The sequence below is a fragment of the Rana temporaria genome, chromosome 4 (assembly GCF_905171775.1).
Source record: "Rana temporaria chromosome 4, aRanTem1.1, whole genome shotgun sequence".
NCBI classification, from domain to species: Eukaryota; Metazoa; Chordata; class Amphibia; order Anura; family Ranidae; genus Rana; species Rana temporaria.
This window is the reverse complement of record NC_053492.1, coordinates 76468907-76492689: the sequence shown is the minus strand read 5'-3', so window position 1 is coordinate 76492689 and position 23783 is coordinate 76468907. Positions and strand designations below refer to the sequence as shown.

Here is a 23783-nt window from a genome sequence, read left to right as displayed (position 1 = left end):
AAGGGCAGCCATACATAAATCGCAATTTGGCCAGTTTAGCAGGGACTTCTGTACAACCAGCCTGTTGGATTTTTCATGACTGTTCAGTGCTGCCAGCTAAAGCTGCAGCACTGGTCATTGTGTTCTGACAGCGGGGAAGGCTCCCCCCCCCCAGGTGAATACAATATCTCAACAGGAGTGATCCTCCTATCCACCTCCAGTGTCTGGACGGGGGAGTTGGGTTCCACAGCACCATGTGCTTCGTCACAGCATGATTTTACCAAAGGGTCAGGAAATTCCTTCACAATGTTTCATGGGGGTAGGGCAGCCCATTTAAATGATTGGGCTGCCCTATGCGTGGCACATAGGAATGCATGTAAAATGCACAGAACCATGTATGCGCTAGGTTGTACTGTACCAGTGTGAACCTTAGGGTTAAGATTTACATTAAAGTGACATTAAAGTTTCAGATTTGTTTTTGCTAAATAATAAACAAGTTAAACATACCTGCTCTGTGTAGTGGTATTGCACAGAGTAGCCCTGACCCTCCTCTTTTCGGGTCCCTCGCTGGAGTTTACTAGCACCTCCCCTTTGACCAGTGCCTCCAGAGCAAGCCACTTGCTATGGGGACACTGGTGTGTGCTCGCTCAGGAGCCCAGCCTTATTTGTCCACTAGACACATACAGTAGAGCCGCAACTCAGGCCCGGCCCCAGCTCTCTCCTCATTGGCTTACTGGCTGTGATTAACAGCAGTGGGAAACAATGGTGCCCGCTCCTGCCTCAGCCAATGAGGAGAGGGAGTCAAGGGACAGCCAAGCCTCTCATGCACATCATTGGATCAAAAAGGGCTCAAGTGAGTATTAGGGGGGCTCCGGGGAGGGGGGGCAGCACACAGAAGGTTTTTTACCTTCACGCATAGAATGCATAAAGTAAAAAAAAATTAAGCCTTTACAACCACTTAGCTGCTTGTACACAAGCAGGAGGTAAAGGAGACAGTAAAGTAAAAAAAATAAAAAATATATGAGACAATAATCAGGTCATTTAGGAATATTGTTTGGGGCATTAACGAGTACCCCTGACACTGGAAATGCCCTTTTATCAATCATATAAATTTTCCATATTTTTTTCAATCTGGGTGTTACCTAGACAGTCTGATGAGAAGAATTGTTTTTAAATGTTAGGCAGATTGTGTTGGGTCATGGTGCATCAAAGACAGATCATCCCCACCAATCATTTTCTGGGTGACATCTTTCCAGATTTAATGTGGTTGTATACCCTTGCATATACCCAGTAAAGTAGAAATATTTGCCAGCACACCATAGAACAGCGTAAATAGCGTCCAAACGGATGTTTTATTGCATGATCACAACACAAAGAGAGTGCAACGTTTCGGAGGCACGTGGGGCCCCTTCGTGGCTCCGAAGCGTTGCACTCTCTTTGTGTTGTGATCATGCAATACAACATCGATTTGGACGCTATTTACGCTGTTCCATGGTGTGCTAGCAATAATTTCTACTGTAACGTATACCAGTATCCAGCTGGTTGTTGCTACAAGCACCCAAACCCAAGAGCGGATCCAGGAAAGTGTGCGATGGGAATATGAAGTATGTATACCCAGTAAAGTGACTGGCCTCATGTGACACAGAGTTTAAACAAATCCTTCTATATAAGTTGTACCTGTTTATCTGCAGTCTTCTCTAAATCCTTTCAAAATTCTAAAATGTATAAAGCTTGTCTGACCTGTCAAAAAAATAGGGACAGAGAGCTCAGATTACACTCTGCAGAGCTCAGCGAGGAGAGATCTGAGAGCTGGTTGGAGGGATTGGACACACACCCTGCTCACAGGAGCAGAGCTGCGGCTGTCATCAGCTGGAGCTCCCTCCCGTCACCTTTTTTTCTCTTGGTGTCAGGAAAACTTGTGAGACGTGATTTATGCTGATAGCAGAGCAATGAAGCAGTAGACAGAAATGACAGTTAGTGCTCTTATTTGAGACTAGTATACACTGTAGAGGGATATGATTTGTTCATATTTTATGTCACTTTAAGTACTTTCTCATCTTTATACCTATTTCCTGTCGGGAAAACTGCCATGACAGCTTTTGGCCGAGAAAACTGTCCGTGTGTATGCTCCATGGCAGTTTTCTTGACATTGCATTGCCAGTGGGCAGAGGAGTATTTACAGAGCTTCTTAAGCCTCGTACACACGACCGAGGAACTCGACAGGGGGAAACACATCGTTTTCCTCGTCGAGTTCCTTGTTAGGCTGTCGAGGAACTCGACAAGCCAATTTTCTCCATTCCCGTCAAGGAAATAGAGAACTTGCTCTCTTTTTGGCTCGTCGAGTTTCTCGACAGTTTCCTCAAAGAAAATGTACACTCGACCGGTTTCCTCGGCAAAAAAATATCTCCCAGCAAGTTTCTTGCTGGTTTTTGCCGAGAAACTCGGTCGTGTGTACGAGGCCTTACAAAACATAAAGTGTATCATTTTAGCTCTCTGTTATTTTTGTGCCTTTATAGGATCAGATTTGCCCCACAGATGGAGTTACATTTTAAATAATTAAGTATGAAATAATTTATGTATATCAAATTCTTTTTTTTTATAATAGCTTAATATCTTTTTTGTTCTGTCTCTCCCTTTGCAGTTCTTCCCATACGGAGATGCATCAAAGTTTGCCCAACACGCTTTCAGAACCTTTGATAAAAACGGAGATGGAACCATTGACTTCAGAGAGTTTATATGTGCGCTGTCCATCACTTCAAGGGGGAGCTTTGAACAGAAACTTAATTGGGCTTTCAATATGTATGACCTGGACGGGGACGGCAAAATCACCCGAGTGGAGATGTTAGAGATCATTGAGGTTAGTAAGATTTGTTCTCCTTGCCAGTTCTGTGCCATGCTATATAGAGCCTGTCAGCTTATCTTAGACAATGAAACAAAAGCCCTTCATGGTTGATATAATAGTTATTTATATAAATGGAATACAGGGAATGTCATTTCCTATTGTCACTTTGTTTTATTAAGTGGAATGTCACAGTGCGGCCATGGACTCTGTAGCAAATGGAATTACTTCAGCCTATCACGATTGCTAGCGCTGTAAGTACAAGCATTCATTCCCCAGACAACGATGAACATAACCCCCCCTCCAAGACAGCAATTGCCATTTTTATACATAAATGCCTCAACAACTGCACCTTTAACCTTTTTCTGTCCGCACTCTGTGTATAAACATGCCTCTGCACAAAGCTCTCTGCTGAGGAAATGTTTTTAATTGTTATTCCTTTAGCCTAGTACACACGGGGCGAATGTCGGCCGGCATTGAACCGCTTTAGCCTAGTATTGAACCGTTTTAGCCTAGCACGCTTTAGCCTACTACACACTGGCCGAATGTCAGCCGGCATTGAACCGCTTTGGCCTAGTATTGAACTGTTTTAGCCTAGCACGCTTTAGCCTAGTACACACGGGCCGAATGTCGACCGGCATTGAACCGCTTTAGCCTAGTATTGAACCGTTTTAGCCTAGCACGCTTTAGCCTACTACACACTGGCCGAATGTCGGCCAGCATTGAACCGCTTTAGCCTAGTATTGAACCGTTTTAGCCTAGCACGCTTTAGCCTACTACACACTGGCCGAATTTTGGCCGGCATTGAACCGCTTTAGCCTAGTATTGAACCGTTTTAGCCTAGCACGCTTTAACGTAGTACACACGGGCCGAATGTCGGCCGGCATTGAACCGCTTTAGCCTAGTATTGAACCGTTTTAGCCTAGCACGCTTTAGCCTACTACACACTGGCCGAATGTCGGCCGGCATTGAACCGCTTTAGCCTAGTATTGAACCCTTTTAGCCTAGCACGCTTTAGCCTAGTACACACGAGCCGAATGTCGGCCGGCATTGAACCGCTTTAGCCTAGTATTGAACCGTTTTAGCCCAGCACGCTTTAGCCTACTACACACTGGCCGAATGTCAGCCGGCATTGAACCGCTTTAGCCTAGTATTGAACCGTTTTAGCCTAGCACGCTTTAGCCTAGTACACACAGGCCAAATGTTGGCCGGTTCAGTGCCGGCCGACATTCGGCCCGTGTGTATGGCAGCCGGCTTCTGTCGAATGCTTATGACCAAAAAAGGTCTGCCGACTAGCTCCTGGTCAGCACTCTCAGCCAACGGCTGAGTGTTCTGGCGGGAGGGTCATTCCCTGTCAGAACAGAACAGCATGGAGATGTACTAACATCAGACCTAAGCTGTCCGTTTTTTTTTTGTTCAACCCTCTGGGTCGAATGAAAAAAAAAACTAGCAGTGTGTACTAGGCTTTTGACAGCTACCAACAGTCACATTCCAAGGCTGCTAGCAGTCAAACCCGGATTTCAGTGATCACTTCAGGCCTCACTAATGATCAGGAACCAATCGGAGTGTATCTTAAACATGTGATTGATAGAAGTCTAAACAAATTCACATATATGTAAAAAGTCCTTGCGATAAGAAGAAAAATGTACATAAGTCATAAGATATCAAATATAATAACCATTTGCAGCTCACTGCAGTTAGAACATTGTGCATAGTGCCTTCATTGAATATCATGTGATCTTTATAAGTGGAAGCATTAATTTAAAAAATAATTGTGTCAGATTGCAGAGGCCACAGCCTGTGGTTGGCATTGAGCCTCTGTTTAATACTGTAATTGTCAGATACAATTATAGTGTAAAAAAATAAATATATGTTTATCATAATATATTAAAGTCAAAGCAAGTTTTTTTTTTTTTCAAGCAAGCAATGTGTCAAAAAAAGTCAATATAGTTAAAACATGTAAACGTTATTTAGTATAGAACTAAATTTATCTTGTGCACTCATGGGCTGTTATCTATGGCAGTACTGTAAGAGTGAGCCAGAACCAAAGAACAACCATTTCAATAAGTGATCCCTATTACTATATTGTTTTTGGTCTGCCTGGCAACCTCTAGTCACCTATGGTCACCAGAAATTTTCCTAGCAAAGACACAGATTTTCTTTTTTTTTTCATATAGTATTTATTTAACATTGTTGAAGACAAGAGCAGTGCAACTTGTACAGAGATGCATTCTTGGGCACCTATACCTAGGAGAAGCATTATATAAAACTATAGCCCAGGTCAATGGAAATGTTTGATACCATTTTAAAGTGTTTCACACACACACACTGCACAACAGAGCTACGTCCTTGTCACATGTAAAGTGAAAACATGGCACCCATCTATGTAAATATCGGCACCCTGCCTGCTTCCTGCGTACAGCTTCCATAGCATTACTTAGTGATGTCATAGAGGAGTAATGACAAATGATGTACTGCATCCCTCCAGGTGCTGTTTAAAATGAATGTGTTTGTCATATTCTGCACCACTGAGTACATAATTCATGAAACTAAGAATGTATTAACACTGCATTGTGACAGTTTGCTGGAACACTGTAACTGCATAGTAATGTGTTTCTTACACAGTTCACTTGCCATGTACCCGGAGGTTGCAAGGCTTGTAATCCTGCACTGAAAGATGATTTAGGAGAACAATGAGAATTTATACACATAAACTGGGCTTCACAGAATCTTAAAGTAGATCTAAAATCAATCTTTAAAATCTCCTAAAAACTTTAACATGTTAATGTAATTTCAGAATTTGTTGTGAGTTTTTAAATCTGCAGCTTTCATTATAGAAATGCCACAGACCCTGCACAGCCCCGCTCACTTTGTTCTGTAAGTCTGACTCTGCACCACAGCATTGCAATCTAAAGTAGGGTGACCAGACATTCCCAGTTTCAGGGGACAGTCCCCTGATTGAGGACACTGTCCCCGGACCAAGTCTGTCCCTGGTTTTGTCCCCAGATTGGATTTATTAGGGGGCAGGGGCAATTTCAAAGACAATCAGTGCAGAATTAAAATAAAATAAATAGTATTACACCCCCCGCCCCGCCGTGCCTACTAGCATAGGGGGTTGTATTTTTCCCATTATCTGTGCCCCTTTCTGATGATCATGTGCTGGTCGGAGCGGAGGGAATATTTCTTCAGTTTCGGGCGCATTCCCATTCAGCTTCGCTCGCATGTTCTTCTGCCTTGGCTCAAATCCTGGCCAGCCACCTGCCTATCTCCTTGCCTTCCCTGGCAGAGGGATCTTCCTCCGCTCTCCATACAGTAGTAGCCGGGGCCTGGAGAGTAAGACTTGACTAGTTCTGACTCGGGCGGCAATGGGCAGAGAGTCGCTGATTGTTGCCATTACTAGTAAAGAAAAAATATGTCCCCGGATTTCATTTTAAAAATCTGGTCACCTTAATCTAAAGGCCCATACACATGATCGGATTTTCCATTGGACAATTGTTGACGGAATTTCCCGACAACAAATGTGGGATAGCATGCTGTCGAATTTTCCAACAACAAATGTGTGCCGTCGGATTATCCGATTGTGTGTACACAGGTCTGTCGGAAAAAAATCCAAAGTACAAACACCCATGCTCCGAACCAATGCTAACCATAAGACATTAGCAGAAGTTGCCCAAAGGGTGGCGCTAAAGAGCAGAAAAACCCACGTAGTTTCGGGAATGTTGGCTGAAAAAAATCTGCCGTCTGTATGCAGAACAAGTTCACGGCCAACGCCCTTCGCACAAAATTCTACGGCTTTGTCCGATGGAAATCCGATCGTGTGTACGAGGCTTTATAGGTGCCACGTAGGTTAAAGCTAATGCCATGCACCTGATTTTGAAATTTGAATAAGGCAAGCGATGGCTATCCCTGACTTCCTGTGATCTTAAAAGTAGGGCGGGCACAAATTAAAGTATAAGTTCACCTTTCATGTTACACCCATATTCAGATCTTCTCCCCTCACTTGCTGTCACAGTTTAAAAAAAATGCATCTGCTCCGCTCAATCATCTGCTTCCTTCATTCACAGATCCCTGTGAATGTGAGAACTAGAAGTACTGACAGCCATTATGGCTCAATGGGCACTGTTGATTAGGTAGTTCATTGATGCTTCCAGACAGTATGGCCCAGATTCACAGAGAGCAAGGCGCACATTACGCCGCCGTAGAGCAAACGCCACGCCAACGCAGCATGGAGAGGCAAGCACTGCATTCAGCAAGCCAGTGCTCCCAACGCTGCGCCAGCATAGCGTGGGTTTCGAAGGCGCTCGCCGGTGTAGGTTAAAGTGGGCGTGACCCCATGCAAATGATGGGCCGAGCGCCAGACAGGTACGTATCACGAACTGCGCATGCGCATGCGCCGTGACGTGGACGCATGCACAGCACCCCCCTGCTCACAACCACGCCGGCACAACTGCCTAAGCTACGCAGGATCACCGCGTACGCCGTGAACATAACGTACGCCCAGCCAGACACACGTACAATGCACAATACGCCGGCTTGTGTTCCCGGGTGCAGACCTGTGCATGTCTGTTGCCGGGTTGCACCTCCTTTATGGGGAATAACTTTACGCCGGACGTACAACTTACGCGCCTCTCGCGTAGCATGCGCCGGGCACATGTACGTTCGTGAATCGCCGTATTTCCCTCATTTGCATGTTTGAATGGCTAATCAATGGGAGCGGCACGATGCGCCTAGCCTAAATGTGCGCCCTCCCTACGCTGGCATGTGCAAGCTACGTTAGCGGAGTGTAGCCTGTTTTTAGGCGCATTTTGGTTTGTGGGTCTGGCGCACACATACGCCGGCGCACATTTGCACTTACGTCGGCGTAAAGTGTTATACGTCGGCGTAAGTGCTTTGTGAATCTGGGCCTATGTATCTGCCTGCCCGTAAAAGGTACGAGCAGACAGCTTACACTGACAGTCTGCAAGAGCCCTGCATTGCACCTGCGATCTGCTGATAATGAGTGCAATGCTTTGCAGGCTCCTAGTAAAAAAAAAAAAAAAAGCAAATTTTTTTACCTGCAAAAGGAAGTGCATTTACTTTTATTTTTACTTTACTTTAATATAATAATTTTGGTTGTCTGACTTAGGGCGTCATTTAAACTGCTTATATTGTAAGCTGTCTTCCCAAGCCTAAATAAAATATTTGCATGTTAGAAAAGTTCCCCACTCTGTTGTAGAGTAAAAAGTAATATAAAAACTAAATCTATATTGTACAACTTTTTAACTTTGCCAGCAATTTTACTTAATCCTTTCATGACCAGAGGTCGTTGTAGCAGGGATGGACTGGCCATTGGGACTACAGGGAGTTTCCCGGTGGGCCGATGGCTCAGTGGGCCGGCTTCAGTGACAGCGGACCGCCACCCCCCTCCGCTCCTATGTCTCTCCCTTCCCGCAGCACTCACCTCCTCTCCCTCTACGCAGCGCTCACCTGGGGGGAACAGAGAAGCAGGGGGAGGACCAGAGGAGCAGGGGGGACGACAGAGGACCATGGGGGAGGGGACAGACAGCTGACTCAACAGCTATGGTCTGGGAGTTTCTCACTTCTGCCTAATCTTGTCCCATAAGGGGGGGCACCAAACTGATTCTTTGCCCCAAGTGAAATAATGTTTAGCTTCCCCCACTGGTACTGCCTATAAGAGTACCAGTACCAACCGTTCTACTCTAATAAAGTAGAACGGCTAGTGGCTAGTGAAGGGGGAGAAGGGGCTTGGGTGGCCGGGGGGGGAGGGGGGGCGGGAGTTGTCCGGCCGCCATGGGAGAGACCTATCAAAGTGGGCCAGTCTGGATGAAGTCCAGGGCCACATTTTTGTCCCAGTCCAGCCCTGCGTTGTAGTCTAAATGACCAAGCTGGATTCAGTCAGTGACTTGAATTTAACTCTGTTTATCATTTTCACAATTTTTAAATATACGTATATTTTTAGGGACAGACAAGGTTTTTATTTTATTCGGTACACCGTTTTCATAAAAATACTATGGGCTGGCAAATGCACAAAAATTTAATTTTTTTTTTTTTTTTTTTTAATTCTTTAATTGTGTCTGAAAATTACAATGTTAAACTGAGGCACACTACCATCTTCAGGCTGCAGTGGCTCCTGCAGGCTGAAATATTTGTTTGTGAATGAAGCCTCCTGACTGCATGTGATAGCTATGTCAAAGATTACATAGTTATCACATAATTGGGAAGTACTCTGATTGGTTAGTGGGAACTGGAGCGGTCAGTGGTACACACAATGCAGGCCATCGGCAGTCAAAGTGGAGACATAAATTAAGATACCTTCTTTTTTTCTCAGAGAATAGATGTAGGAACTCAACCACACCCACCCCAAACATCATTGAACAGTAGGTGAGCCCAAATTGCACTAACAGTGAAGGGGTCTCAAAAGGGCAATAAAACCAGGAGTGCGTTATGTGTGGAGTTTAAGGATGAATTATATACAGAGTGCAGAGTTCAGGAGTGTGCTGTGTATAGAGTCCAGGTTTGAGGTGTGCACTGCATACAGGGTACAGTGTTTAGGGGAGTGCTAAGGTTCAGCACTCATTCACATGCTGTCCATATCTTGATTCCACCCTTCTTCGGCTCTCACTTCTACATACATCTCCCTCTACAGCCCCCATCCCCCCAAATGCTTCCTCAAATATCATCTACCTGGCCTAGCTCTAGTATCTTTTGGCAGTGTAGGTGGCTCCTCCTCTCTCTTCCACTTGCAGAGAGATCATTGGTCAGCATCTGTGCACCCGTGTACGGATGGGGATCACAGTGCAGCTTGCCACTTGATGCCCCATCCCACACTGCACCTGCATCTGCCTCTCCCTTGTCCCCACCGTGAGTGCAGGGTAGGCGGGAATGTGTGAGCCGAGGAGAAGCACAATGGTGCATGGGGAGTGGAGGGCAAGTAGCCGGAGGTAGGTGAACAGAGTTTGACCACATTCCAACTGAAAAAAAGCCCTGTCCTGGAGAAGATTCATTTACAGCTCGGAGATGGCATGTTTAAGTAGGAGACCTTTCCTGCAGCAGCCTCTAGCACCCTGCGTTCATGGTGGGCTGTTCTGAAAGGCAAAGCTCCATTTCCCAATAATGTTAAAGGGGTTGTATGGGTTTGTGTTTTTTCACCTTAATGCATCCTATGCATTAAGGTGAAAAAACACCTTGCACTCACCAGCCCCCCCCCCCCCCCCTTTTACTTACCTGAGCCCCAAATCTCTGTGGGCGCGATCCTGCAATGCTTTGCCCCAGCTTGAGGCAGCTCTTCATTGGATGATTGATAGCAGCACAGCCATTGGCTCCCGCTGCTGTCAATGAAATTAATGACGCTGCGCGCCGGGGGGGGGGGGAGGCGAGGCTATGGCCGCCGACTGTATCACATGGGAGAGCACCCTGGTGGGAGAGAGCTTCCCAGAGGGGGTTTGCTCTTGCGGGGAGGAGCCGAGACAGCCGCTGTGGGACCCCAGACCAGGAGGATCAGGGCCACTCTGTGCAAAATGAAGTGCACAGTGGAGGTAAGTATGGTGGGCCAGATTCACAAAAGGGATACGACGGCGTATCTCCTGATACGCCGTCGTATCTCTGTTTCTATCTATGCGACTGATTCAGAGAATCAGTTACGCATAGATATCCCTAAGATCCGACAGGTGTAATTGTTTTACACTGTCGGATCTTAGGATGCAGTACCGCGGCCGCCGCTGGGGGGAGTTTGCGTCGTAAACCAGCGTCGGGTATGCAAATTAGGAGTTACGGCGGATCCACAACGGATTTTCGCGTTCGCTACGTCGCCGCTAGTCTAGTTTCCCGTCGCAAAGTTAGTCGTCGTTTTAGGTGCCCTAACTTTAGTCAGCAAACGTATTGCTGTCTAAAGTATGGCCGTCGTTCCCGCGTCGAAATTTAAAAATGAACGTCGTTTGCGTAACACGTCCGGGAATACGGAAGTATGCTACGTGCATTGCCGTTCGAAAAAATTACGCCACGGTGTGCAAAGCACGACGGGATTTGCGGAACTGAGCATGCGCAGTAGGTCCGGCGCGGGAGCGCGCCTAATTTAAATGGCACACGCCCATTTGAATTGGCCCGCCTTGCGCCGGAGGCCGCCGGCGTAGTTTTCATCGCAAGTGCTCTGTGAATCAGGCACTTGCGATGAAAACTTGTGGCGGTGTAACGTATCTACGATACGTTACGCCGCCGCAGTTCTATGTGAATCTGGCCCGGTATGTTTGTTATTTAAAAAAAAAAAGAAGCCATACAACCCCTTTAAAACTTGCTGCTACCTCCCGTCTATTACACATTTCTGTTGTCTATCACTATGATGGCCCAGCTGACTGGCCTATACAGATGTGAAGGAGTGTACTGTGCTTTGAATGGCTCGTCATATGGTTATGACCACCGGGTCCTGGAGTTTGCTGCAAGCACTTCTAGGTGCCACTATTTTATACCGGTCTTCTTTTTGACAGATTCTGTTTAACTATTTTGTCGATATTTATAACTGGATTTATTACTTGGACATTTGTGTTGTCATACTGTCCAGAATCCTTAGGTCTGATTGTACGGAACATTCCCAGCTTCAAGCATGAGTTATCCTTGAACAGTTTATTCACAGAAGTAGCAATGTTTCTTACATAAGCTGTGTAACTAGGATATACAAGATTACATTGAAGAGCTTTTTGGCTGCACTTCTGGGCATTTCATGTAATTAAAATGTATTCTTGTTTTCTTTTGACTGCAGTTAGAAATGCAGATTTTTTATTTTTATTTTTTGCCGACCAACTAAGTCATGAATAAAGAATTTTAGCATGACCCAATTTAATGTTCTTCAAACTTCCTGGCGCCCCAGTTCAGCAACTGGAACGGTTTTCGCTAATCTGGTGTTCTAATTTTCTGTAAAGGGTCTGCTTTGCTAGATCTGCATCGCCGCTGAATGGCTCCTCTTGAGGGGCCTGCAGACACAGTGCAGACTCATTTAGCATGGTCATGACAGGACCGTGGCTACAGCAGGGACTACTTCTTACTTCTGAGCAAACATTGACTTGATACTTCCGAAAAAAACAAAAAAAAAACATTGACTTGATTTTGTGCCCCAGCTCACTGAACCAACAACTAACTGTACAGAGGTTCACTGAACCAGAGGGGCTGGGCTGTTGTGATTAAAGCTTTGCATACTTAGTAACCTAAGAATCCACACACTAATTAACAGCATTAATCAGACTTTGGTCTCCAAGGGTAAAAAGTGCGTTGAATGATCTTTCATCCATGGCGTTTTTACCGTAGATGCATTTGAGGTATTTCTTCCATTATTATAGATACTAATAGTTACACGCAAATGGTGCTATAGCAACCCAGTTGAAGCATGTTCGGTGCTATTAAATTATGCCCAATCATAGTAATGAAGATGTGCAGAACTTAAACAGAGAAACAGAGAACAGTAACTGGAATTATCAGGTTCTGTTTTTTCAGCACATAGATCTCCATTTCTGAATAAAAAACTTAGGGCCAGATTCTGATACATTTACGTTGCTCCACGGCAGCGTAACGTATCCCATTTACGTTACACCGCCGCAGGTTTACAGTGTAAGTGCCTGATTCACAAAGCCTTTACCTGTAAACTTGCGGCGGTGTAGCGTAATTCCGCTCGGCGAATTACCCGACGTGCATTGTGCTAAATGACGTCGCATGGACATCATTTGTTTGGACGTTAACGTAAATGGCGTCCAGCGCCATTCACGGACGACTTACGCAAACGACGTGATTTTTTAAATTTCGACGCGGGAACGACGACCATACTTAACATGGCTTAGAACACCTAGGGCTCAGCCCTAATTTTAGGACGCGTATCTCGACGGAAACGACGTAAAGTTAGAGCGACGGGTAACGCGGACGTTCGTGGATCGCCGTAACTAGTCATTTGCATATTATACACCGACCGCAATGGCCTCGCCACCTAGTGGCCGGCATAGAATTGCATCCTAAGATCCGACAGTGTAAGTCAATTACACCTGTGGGATCTTAGGGCTAGCTATGCGTAACCTGATTCTATGAATCAGTCGCATAGTTAGGACGGGCGGATCACAGAGATACGACGGCGTATCAGGAGATATGCCGTCGTATCTCTTTTGTGAATCTGGCCCTTAATTATTTTTTTTGCATTTTTTGCTGGCGTTTAGCAGTGTTTGGCACAGAGTATAAGCTATGTTTAGTAGAGTTATTGTTAAAGCGGATCTCCACTCTAAAGTGGAGTCCCGCTGATCGGCACCCTCCCCCCCTCCGGTGTCACATTTGACACCTTTCAGGGGGGAGGGGGGTGCAGATACCTGTCTACAGACAGGTATCTGCACCCACTTCCGGCCCTACGATACGGGCAAAAGACGGGTTTTTTCTCTGCTTCCCGTCCGTCCCCCGTTGTATGCTGGGAACACTCGGCTCCCAGCACACAGCGGGAGCCAATCGGCGGGCGCAGCGCGGACTCGCGCATGCGCCATAGGGAACCGGGCAGTGAAGCCGGAGCGCTTCACTTCCTGGTTCCCTCACCGTGGATGGAGGGGGGAGCAGCAGGGTGACGAGCGATCGTTCGTCATCTGCTGCGATCGGCGCTGGACTCCAGGACAGGTAAGTGTCCTTATATTAAAAGTCAGCAGCTGCAGTATTTGTAGCTGCTGGCTTTTAATATATTTTTTTAGTGGCACATCCGCTTTAAAGAGCGTGGCCGTCAAACTGGCTTCTGCGTCCTTAACAACAGATGAGTCATCAGATGAGTCATCATCTGTCAGCGGGGTTTCCCGCTGACAGCTGAAATGTAAACAAAACAATTGCCAGCAATAAAAAAATTGAGAAAAAAATGTTTGGGGGTCCCACCAATCCAGGGTCTGGTATGGATTTTAAGGGAAACCCCACACCCAAAATACATACCACACCCTTATCCGAGCATGCAGCCCGCTCGCTCCGCCCCCCTCCTAAACCATACCAGGCCACATGCCCTCACCGTGAGGGGGGGGGGTGCTTTTGGGTGGATGTTGATGAGGACAAGGTTACTTTCCCCACAACCCTAGACCGATGGTTTTGGGGGTGTGGGGGGTGACTTTTCAGAAACAGGATGAGTCATCAGACAAGTCATCAGCTGTCAATAGGGTTCCCCGCTGACAGCTAAATGTAAACAAAACAATTGCCAGCAATAAAAAATGGAGAAAAGGGTCTGGTATGGATTTTAAGGGAAACCCCACACCCAAAATCCATACCACAACCTTATCCGAGCATGCAGCCTGCTTGCTCCCCCTCCTAAACCATACCAGTCCACATGCCCTCAGAATAAACAGGGGTAAAGGATAGAACAGGAAATACAGAAAGGCAGAGACTGAGGAAGGATAACGGGTGAGAAGAAAAGGTGGAGTTGTCATTTCTGACACCAAGCAGCCTATGACTGTTCATATCTACTCTTATACATTTTACCCTGTGAATCTGGTCTCATCACTTTGTATGACTGCAAACAACCCCCAGGGAACAAAATGAGTAATGACTGTTCTTTCTCCATTCCCTAGGCAATTTATAAAATGGTGGGCACTGTGATCATGATGAAAATGAACGAGGACGGCTTGACGCCCGAGCAGAGGGTAGACAAGATTTTCAGCAAGATGGATAAGAACAAAGACGACCAGATCACGCTGGATGAGTTCAAAGAAGCCGCAAAGAGCGACCCTTCCATCGTATTACTGCTCCAGTGTGACATTCAAAAATGAGCTCGCCCCCACCGGCGCGTTTCGGACTGCACAGAAATGTCAATGTTCCATTCAGTTTGCAGCTATCTCCACAATGAAAACCGAAAAAAAAAATTAACAAAAATAATTGCTTGGACTACCTATAAATGGACTTGCTTCTTGTGTTTGAGACACTCGTGTGCATGAGAATGTCATTTGCTAAAGAATTTTAAAAGTATATATAATATATATATAAATATATATTAAAAAAATGATAAAAAATAAGGAAAAAAAAACGACTGCCACAATGTGAAGTGTGCAATGTAATTTCATAAGTCCCTAAAGCTTGTGCATCAGTAATGTACTGCATAATATTATTTATTGTTTTACTGATGCTAGCTGTGTGTCTCCTATGTGTTAGTGGTTAGTGATGACACTGATTGCCATGGCGATGTTACTGTTCCAACTAATCCATTTCACCTGCTGTAAAGTAGTTCCAGCAAGGCGGAGGGACACGAACCTCGGCTCATGGATCTGCCCCGTTTGCCCCCCCCCCCCTTCCCTCTTTCCACATCTGTGCTTGTGATGTCAGTGAATTTAAATGTTAATTCATTTGCATGCCTCTTAGGTTTGCCTTAATTCTTACCTCATTTGCACCCTTGAAGAATTCGTAAAGAAGAGCCACAATCAAGAGAAAAACAGTATGAACAAATGCAAGTCCCATGGAAACCTCCCCAAAAAATATGAATTCACAGAAGCATATATATATATATAGAAAGAGGAAAATGTATATATATATAGAAATTTCAGCCAAGAGGATATATATGTTTATGTATATAAGCATTATATACATACATGTACCCATACATAAGATGCCTATATGAGTAGACAAAAGCTGTTGTTTTAAAGGGAGCAAATGCAGTATTGACAAATGTATTGATGATGTCTGACTCAGTTTTCAAAAGAGGTTGCAATATATGTCCCCAAATAAAGAATTTATACCATTTGACTCTTTTCCACACGATATGTGTACTCTGTTACGTTGGGGATCATTTTTCAGTGAATGGAAAGCTTAGGTAGACCCAGTATTCAATACTCTTCAATATTTTCCTTCGGGTACCAAAATTCTGTATGGAAGCTATAAGATCAGTCATTGTCTCTGTGGACATCAACAATGTTTACTTACATGTCCCCATCAATCCGGCACATCAACACTACCTGCTTTTTGTGGTGGATATTAGTGTTGCTCACGAATATTCGCATTGCGAATATTCGTTACGAATATGGCATATTCGAATATTCGCGAATAACTCGAATTTCGCGGCCAATATTCGCTATTCCGAATATTCGTATTTTTTCAATTTTATTTTTAAAACAGATCACATCCTAGTGATCTCCATCGACGTCTAAAAGCATTGCTGGTATGATTAGAGACCCTGGGCCGAGTAGCTAAGCTGAGGCGATCCTTTTATGTTGCCGAATATTCGCAATCGCGAATATTCGATTTCCGAATATTCGGGAATACTTTCTCCGCCCTTCTTTTGCATCAGAGCCAATCAGAGTTCTCCTACCACAGTTGTCATAGGAGAGAGTGGAGTGTTTCTGTGCGTTTTTCCAGTGTATCACATCTTCAAAGAATTTTCCATCTTTTGTCCCGTGTCATCATCATTTGCATTTCACCTCTTTAATGAGAATAATAACTGTTTAACATAAAGACATTTAAGAGATGTCAACGTAAACGGTTTACTTGTATTTTCCAAATCTATGGTTATTCAACATTTATTAAACTAATCAATATACAAATTGGTCAAAGTAAACCCTCAAATCTATATAATAATGTATTTATTTTATTAATACCTTGTTAGTTGCAGGGTCCATTACGTAAAACCACACTTTTTCCAAAGGGCAAGTGAAATTGAATGTTTCAAAATTTCGCAATCAATTTCGCATTCGCATTAGCGAAATTTCGCAATCAGTTTCGCATTCGCATTAGCGAAATTTTGCAAAAAATTTTTTTTTATAAAATATCACGAATATTCGATTTTAGCGAATATTTCACGAATATTCGGCTATATATTCGTGATATATCGCGAAATCGAATATGGCGTATTCCGCTCAACACTAGTGGATATATAACATTATTCATTTGTTATCTTTCATTTTGGCCTCTCCATTTTACCTTAGGTCTTAATTTCGCTGTTAGTCCCTGTACTTGCTCTGCTTTGCTCTCTGGGAATTCGGATACCTGAATACTGTCAGTCATTTTCCAGAAAACTGTTCAACATCTGCAGAGATTCAAGTGGACCCTAAACCTTTATAATTCAGCGCAAGTATCTAGGCCAGTGTTTCTAAAACTTTTTTGTCTTGCGGCGCACCAGAAAGATGTAAACATTTTCGCGGCATACCTGAAAAGATTTGCAATGCAGCCTCACCAAAACTTATTAATGAAGCCTCACCAGTGCCCATAAATACACCCTCACCAGTGCCCATAAATGCAGCCTGATCACTGGGGCAAGGTAAATAGGGTGTATGGGGGGTGGGATGTGGGGATCAGCCAGGGCTGGACTGGGACAAAAATTTGGCCCTGGACTTCATCCAGACTGGCCCACTTTGACAGGTCTCTCCCACAGCGGCTGGACAACTCCCGCACCCCCCCGGCCACCCAAGCCCCCTCTCCCCCTTCACTAGCCGTTTTACTTTATTAGAGTAGAACGGCTGGTACTGGTACTCTTATAGGCAGTACCAGTGGGGAAGCTAGACATTATTTCACCCGGGGCAAAGAATCAGTTCGGTGCCCCCCCCCTTATGGGACAAGATTAGGCAGAAGTGAGAAACTCCCAGGCCACTGTCACTGAAGCTGGCCCACTGAGCCATCGGCCCACCGGGAAACTCCCTGTAGTCCCAATGGCCAGTCCATCCCTGGGATCAGCTGGGGGTGTCAGGGTCTCTCACCTGGTAGCTCAGCAGGTCCTTGCACACCATGGCCTCCTGGGGGGGTGATGCTCCTTGTCCTGGGGTAAAGTTGCTGCCAGTGCCCAGCCCGAGCCAGTCACGTGTCACAAATCCCTTGTGCGCCTTGCCTCCAAGACTCCGGGAGTTGTAGTTTCCTCTGCGCTTGAGCGCAGACTACAACTGCCAGAATGCAATTCGGCTTAGGTGGGGATTGGCTTGGGTGGGGATTGCCTTGAGTGGGGTGGGGGGTGGTTATTAGGCTGCTGGTCAAATGCGGGGTGACATCATTGTCCTTCCAGCCTTTCCAGCATATATGAAAGGGTCCCACTGCAGGACCATAATAAAGAGCCCCACAATAGCAGTAAAGTGCCCCAGGCTAGGGTTGGGGGGCCCTTCATTTTTTTTGCACCGGGGGCCCTAAAGGTTCTAGTTATGCCTCTACAGTGCGACTTTATTTTAGAGGTGGTAGTGAGCAGGCAGCGTTAAAAAACCCGTCACACTCACCTCTTGCGTAAACTAAGACTTCTGGGGCTCTGAAGCTTATTTTTCCCATTATGGGCACGAGTGGGGCCTCTTGTCTAAAGCCCCATACACACTATCAGTTTTCCTGCTGGTTTTCTCTTCAGGTTTACCAAAACCATGTAGTACAAGGACCTGCCTGATTGCATTCAAATTGAAACGCTTAAGGTTTGACCTCATATTAGATGGTTTTGGTAAACCTGAAGAGAAAACCATCAGGAAAACTAATAGTGTGTATGGGGCTTAAGTTTTGCCTAAGGTCTCACATAGCCTAGAGGCTCTGGCTCTGTGAAAGGGATTCCCCCATCAACACTGACTGTGTTGATAGGGGAATTGACCAACTTTCTGTCCTGCAACCTGTGGTTGCAGGAAATAAAATCGTATTATCTATGGCCTGCCTTATACTATATTGAAGCCTTTTCTTGTGCTAAAAAAACACAAGGTTCTAATGAGGCCTCGAGCACCTTTTCTTTCCAGTGTGGTTTCTTCCTTTCACCTTAACAAGGACATTGTTCACCCATCACTGTCTTGCTCTGAGATAATTAAGAGAGGTTTTCCTTTATTGTCTGGATGTGTTACATGCTATTTGGGTCTATCTCTCAGTTACAACTTCTTTTACATAGACAGCTTGCTTCTCATTCCACCATCTATAGGTGAATTTGTCAGCTCCTCATTCAAGCCTATAGACTTAAAGCGGGGGTTCACCCCAAAAAAAAAATTTAACATTACATTCAGCCGAGTTGTCAGAATGACAATCGGCTGTTTTTTTTTTTATTTCATTGCCGTACATACCGTATTTTCACTGCCGCTTCCGGGTATGTAATCTGCGGGACTGGGCGTTCCTAATTGATTGACATCCTTTCCGACCGGCGCATACAGCGCGTCACGAGTTGCTGAAAGAAGCCGGACTGTGAGTCGGCTCTATACAGCACCTGCGCACCGACTTTCGGCATCTCGTGATGCGCTGGTCGGAAGGTTTCAATCAATTAGGAACGCCCAGTCCCGCAGATTACATACCCAGGAGCGGCGGTGAAAATACGGTATGTACGGCAATGAAATAAAAAAAACAGCCGATTGTCATTCTGACAACTCGGCGGAATGTAATGTTAAATTTTTTTTTTTGGGTGGACCCCCACTTTAAGGATAGAATTTTTTGTTTCCGGTTGAAGCGCACTCCACTAGATCAGTAAGTGATTTGTAGCCTTTTCAGCATAAGGCATCTGTTTCTCAGATTGCCAAGGCTGTCATGTGGTTTCTGATCAAATGTCTGTTTTTCCCAGGTAAGTGTTCTGGCCTCATCTGAGGCCAGCTTCGGTCATAAGGGCCCGGATTCAGATAGAGATACGACGGCGTATCTCCTGATACGCCGTCATATCTCTGAGTTCCGTCCGTCGTATCTATGCGCCTGATTCATAGAATCAGGTTTCGCATAGATCTCCCTAAGATCCGACAGGTGTAAGTGACTTACACCGTCGGATCTTAGGCTGCAATTCCAGGCCGGCCGCTAGGTGGCGTTTCGTTTTTTGTACGCGACGAATATGCAAATGAGGAGTTCCACCGATTCAGAAACGAACGCCCGCCCGGCGCTTTTTTTTAACATTGTTTGCATTCGGCTTTTTCCGGCGGATAGTTACCCCTGCTATATGCGGCGTATCCTATGGCTGTTGCTCCCGGGTCGAATTTTGAATTTTTTACGTCGTTTGCGTAAGTCGTTCGCGAATACGGATGGCCGTAATTTACGTTCACGCCAAAACCAATGACGTCCTAGCGACGTCATTTGGAGCAATGCACGCTGGGAAAAATCGCGGACGGCGCATGCGCTGTTGGATCGGCACGGGGACGCGCCTGATTAAAATTGTAGACGCCCCCTAGCCGCGGAATTTGAATTCCGCCGGGGGATTTACGATACGCCGCCGCAAGTTTTGAGGTATGTGCTTTCTGAATGAAGCACTAGCCTCAAAAACTTGCGCCGGCGGATCCGCTAACCTATCTGAATCTAGTCCATTGTTTTTAAGGTGGCTCTGTAAGCTTTACTGAACCCACACTGTTCGCTGTAATTTACTTGTGAGCTTGTTAGTGTTCATTTCCTGTGTTACCCACCCCTCAGTTGAACTGCTTTTTGGATATCTCAGTGTCTCAGAAAAACTTCAACCCTCTGCTCATAATTAACAATTGGAAAAACAGGATTTTTTTAATCCTTTTCTTGAAGCTCATTAAGGCACACGCCTCCCCCTTTCTCCTTTGATCCATTTCTAATTTTGCTTTTACACACAACTGGAACATGATGGGAGTGGAAGGGGTTATACCTGACTGTCTTACATCTTTGATTCCCAGAGTCCAATATCCTATAGGCAGTAGCATAAAACAATGTCTCAGAACTACTTCTACTCCATGTCCCTTAATAAACCCCCAAGAAAAGGATTTCATGGTAAGTCAAAAAGCCATTTTGGTTTTTACACCAAGCTAATCTCTTTTAAATTTGCAGTCTATGCTCATGCATGAGAGATTCACCTTCTCGTCATGTCTTGAGGACCACTGTTACCAGATATGAAGGTTATAGGAAATCCAACATTTTGCAGTTATCACCAAAAAAGGCAGAAATAGGGACACTTGCTCTAATGACAAAATGTCTAATGCCGAGTACACACGACCGTTTTTCGGGTGGTAAAAAATGTTTTTTTTTTATGTCATTAAAAACGATCGTGTGTGGGCTCCAGAGCATTTTTCACGATGTAAAAAATGGGCATTAAATATTTCGAACATGCTCTAATTTTTCACTATGTTTTTAGCGTTGCCGTTTTTAACGCCATAAACAATGGTCGTGTGTGGGCTTTAACTACGTGAAAAAAACGCGCATGCTCAGAAGCAAGTTATGAGACGGGAGCGCTCGTTCTGGTAAAACTAGCGTTCGTAATGGAGTAAGCATATTCATCACGCTGTAACAGACTGAAAAGCGCAAATCGTCTTTTACTAACACAAAATTAGCAAAAGCAGCCCAAAAGGTGGCGCCATCCGAATGGAACTTCCCCTTTATAGTGCCGTCATACGCGTTGTACGTCACCGCGCTTTGCTAGAGTATTTTTTTTTCACAATCGTGTGTAGGCAAGGCCGTTTTAATGATCGGGTTGAAAAAAACGCCATTTTTATTAGACCATTAAAAATGACATTTTTTACAACCCGAAAAACGGTCGTGTGTACGCAGCATAAGAGGGGATTTTCTTTCTTCTGAGAGACTTCTCACTTCTAATTGTGTCCATGGAACAAGAGATGAAGGGAAATCTCTCCAATGAGACACAGACAATTACCTAGGAGAAATTAGATGCTTATGGGCACTGGCTTTAGTCTGTGTTGAGTAAAAATGGTAGGTATACAGTTGGAATGTTTATTAACCCCTTCATAACCAAGGTCAAAACAAACCTTAATGCCCAAGCCCAATTTTGCAACTTTGGCATGTGTTAGTATCATTCCCTTGAAAAAGTCAGGTGACCAGTGACGCAACACGAGGGGCGGAGCCGCTGACATCACTTCCGATGTCTTGTTTACCCAGAAGAAGCGATGAGGGGGCGAGCAGCATTCAGCATAAACTTACCAGTGTGATTTAAACAAGATGTTTAAAATGTGAGTGGGTATTTTTATGTTTTAATGAAGACGTACATATTTTAAGTGATATTGCACAATGAAATTCTCTCATATACTCTAAGCAACTTCTAAGATGGGATTTCCACTGTAATACGCACTGCAGAGGATCCAGGATACAGCAGATGTCCTTTCATGACTGCTGAAGATCTTTAAACCCAAGACGTGATTAGACTCGTGGGGTCTTCTCCTAAGGTGATAGAATATAAATAGAGGGCGCTAGGCCCATACAAAATAAGTATAGTGCCGTGAAAAAGTATCTGTTTAGCAATGAAATTGCAACATAGATAACAAAAATAGTATATAAATAAGTCCCAACAGTTGCAGTCGGAGCTGCACTTGAAACCACACACAGTGAATTCAAATATGATCAAAAAATAAAAATACAATAAAACAGTGAACAAAGTCCAATTGTATTGATACAGTAGTTCTGTGAAAGAAGAAATGCCACCACCGCTTCTGTATAATTTTCAATTCCACCCAAGGTGCTTTAGATAAAGTTTGCTCTTACCAGAGCTCGTTGACCCCTTTAATGAAAAAGATGGTCAACTAAGCTTATGCAGGATTGTGCCTGCAACACATGGAGATACGGACAGACCACTTTGCAGATTCAGGAACCTCACACGGGATTGTATGCAAAAGAAGAGAGGCCAGGAAGCCAAATAGCGTGATACCGTTTAATTTAAAATTTTAAAATATACATAAAAAACAGCCAAATGGCTCCTTACATTGGGGGGTGCCCACCCGGCACTGAGGCTGCGGACCTGTCACCGCTCAAAGCGGTTCCTATAGTGGGATTCGCTGGGGAATGAAAGCTGCCGCTCACATATATAACCAAACGATCTCTCCGACAGTCCAAAGCACGGGGGGTACGTCACGTGACCAAGCTGCCTCCGACGTACGTTTCGTTATGTTAACGTCATCAGGGGGGTCCTGCATAAGCTTAGTTGACCATCTTTTTCATTAAAGGGGTCAACGAGCTCTGGTAAGAGCAAACTTTATCTAAAGCACCTTGGGTGGAATTGAAAATTATACAGAAGCGGTGGTGGCATTTCTTCTTTCACAGAACTACTGTATCAATACAATTGGACTTTGTTCACTGTTTTATTTTATTTTTATTTTTTGATCATATTTGAATTCACTGTGTGTGGTTTCAAGTGCAGCTCCGACTGCAACTGTTGGGACTTATTTATATACTATTTTTGTTATCTATGTTGCAATTTCATTGCTAAACAGATACTTTTTCACGGCACTATACTTATTTTGTATGGGCCTAGCGCCCTCTATTTATATTCTATCATGTCCACATATCACTTGTGTTATTGAGGAGCAGCTTATAATTTATTTATATACACTTATAAATATTTATATATTTGTATCTATAGTTAGGCGCGGAATTTCACTTTACACACTTCTCCTAAGGTGAGCAGGCAATTCACCCAGAGGTGGCAGTGATGGTTATTGGATCACTTATCATAAATTATTTTGTGGCACAGATTGGAGTGGGTCTTATTGTGAAGAGGGAATTCCAGCTCACATATTATTTCATTTTCACTTTATTATTTGAAATTTGTATTATTGTGTGATTTACAGTATATATAAGGTTTTTATGTTTATAGCAATAGGCTGACTAATAAATGGTGACCCGATGGTTTTTGGGTATTAACGGTGGCAGGTGTTTTATATTAGTGCTGTTAAAGCCGATCATTATTGTTGGTTTTGCATACACAACAATCTCACAGATTGAACAAGCGCACCATTTTTTTGACTATTTATAACTCTACTTATCATCACAACTACTTAGAGTAACCAGACGGATTATACCTTGTTATTTTTAAGCACAAATTGTGCTTTCATTTGGTGGGAAATGTTAAAGGATATCTCCTTATTTAATTTTTTTTAATTATGAAAGGAAAACTGGTCCAAAATAGTAAAAAAAAAAAAAGTCTTATATTTTTATGCCATTACCATGACTCGCCACAAAAACACTAGAAATCTCCTACTCCTGACAATCACAAGCATACCACATATGTGTGCGTGATTTGTTCTATGTACCTGTAGTAGGACCAAGAAACAATAGTACATTTTTTTTGGGCCCTACCTAAACACATTGGGCCAGATTCAGGTAGAATCGCGTAACTAAGCGG

At 44.3% G+C, this 23783-nt stretch overlaps 1 protein-coding gene and 1 long non-coding RNA gene across 2 annotated transcripts in view; both read left to right on the top strand.

The window, feature by feature from the left end:
- VSNL1 (visinin like 1) overlaps positions 1 to 15538 on the top strand; it is a 201100-nt gene extending 185562 nt beyond the window's left edge. The window contains exons 3-4 of the mRNA XM_040348560.1: positions 2621 to 2836; positions 14374 to 15538. Of these exons, the coding sequence (XP_040204494.1) occupies positions 2621 to 2836; positions 14374 to 14571 (414 nt within the window). The 3' untranslated portion in view covers positions 14572 to 15538. The remainder of the gene's footprint in view (positions 1 to 2620; positions 2837 to 14373) is intronic.
- Positions 15539 to 21200: 5662 nt separating this feature from the next.
- Positions 21201 to 23299, top strand: LOC120935301. The gene is made up of 2 exons (XR_005748398.1): positions 21201 to 21831; positions 23059 to 23299. It is a non-coding gene; the product is annotated as an uncharacterized LOC120935301 (long non-coding RNA).
- The last annotated feature ends 484 nt before the right edge of the window (positions 23300 to 23783 follow it).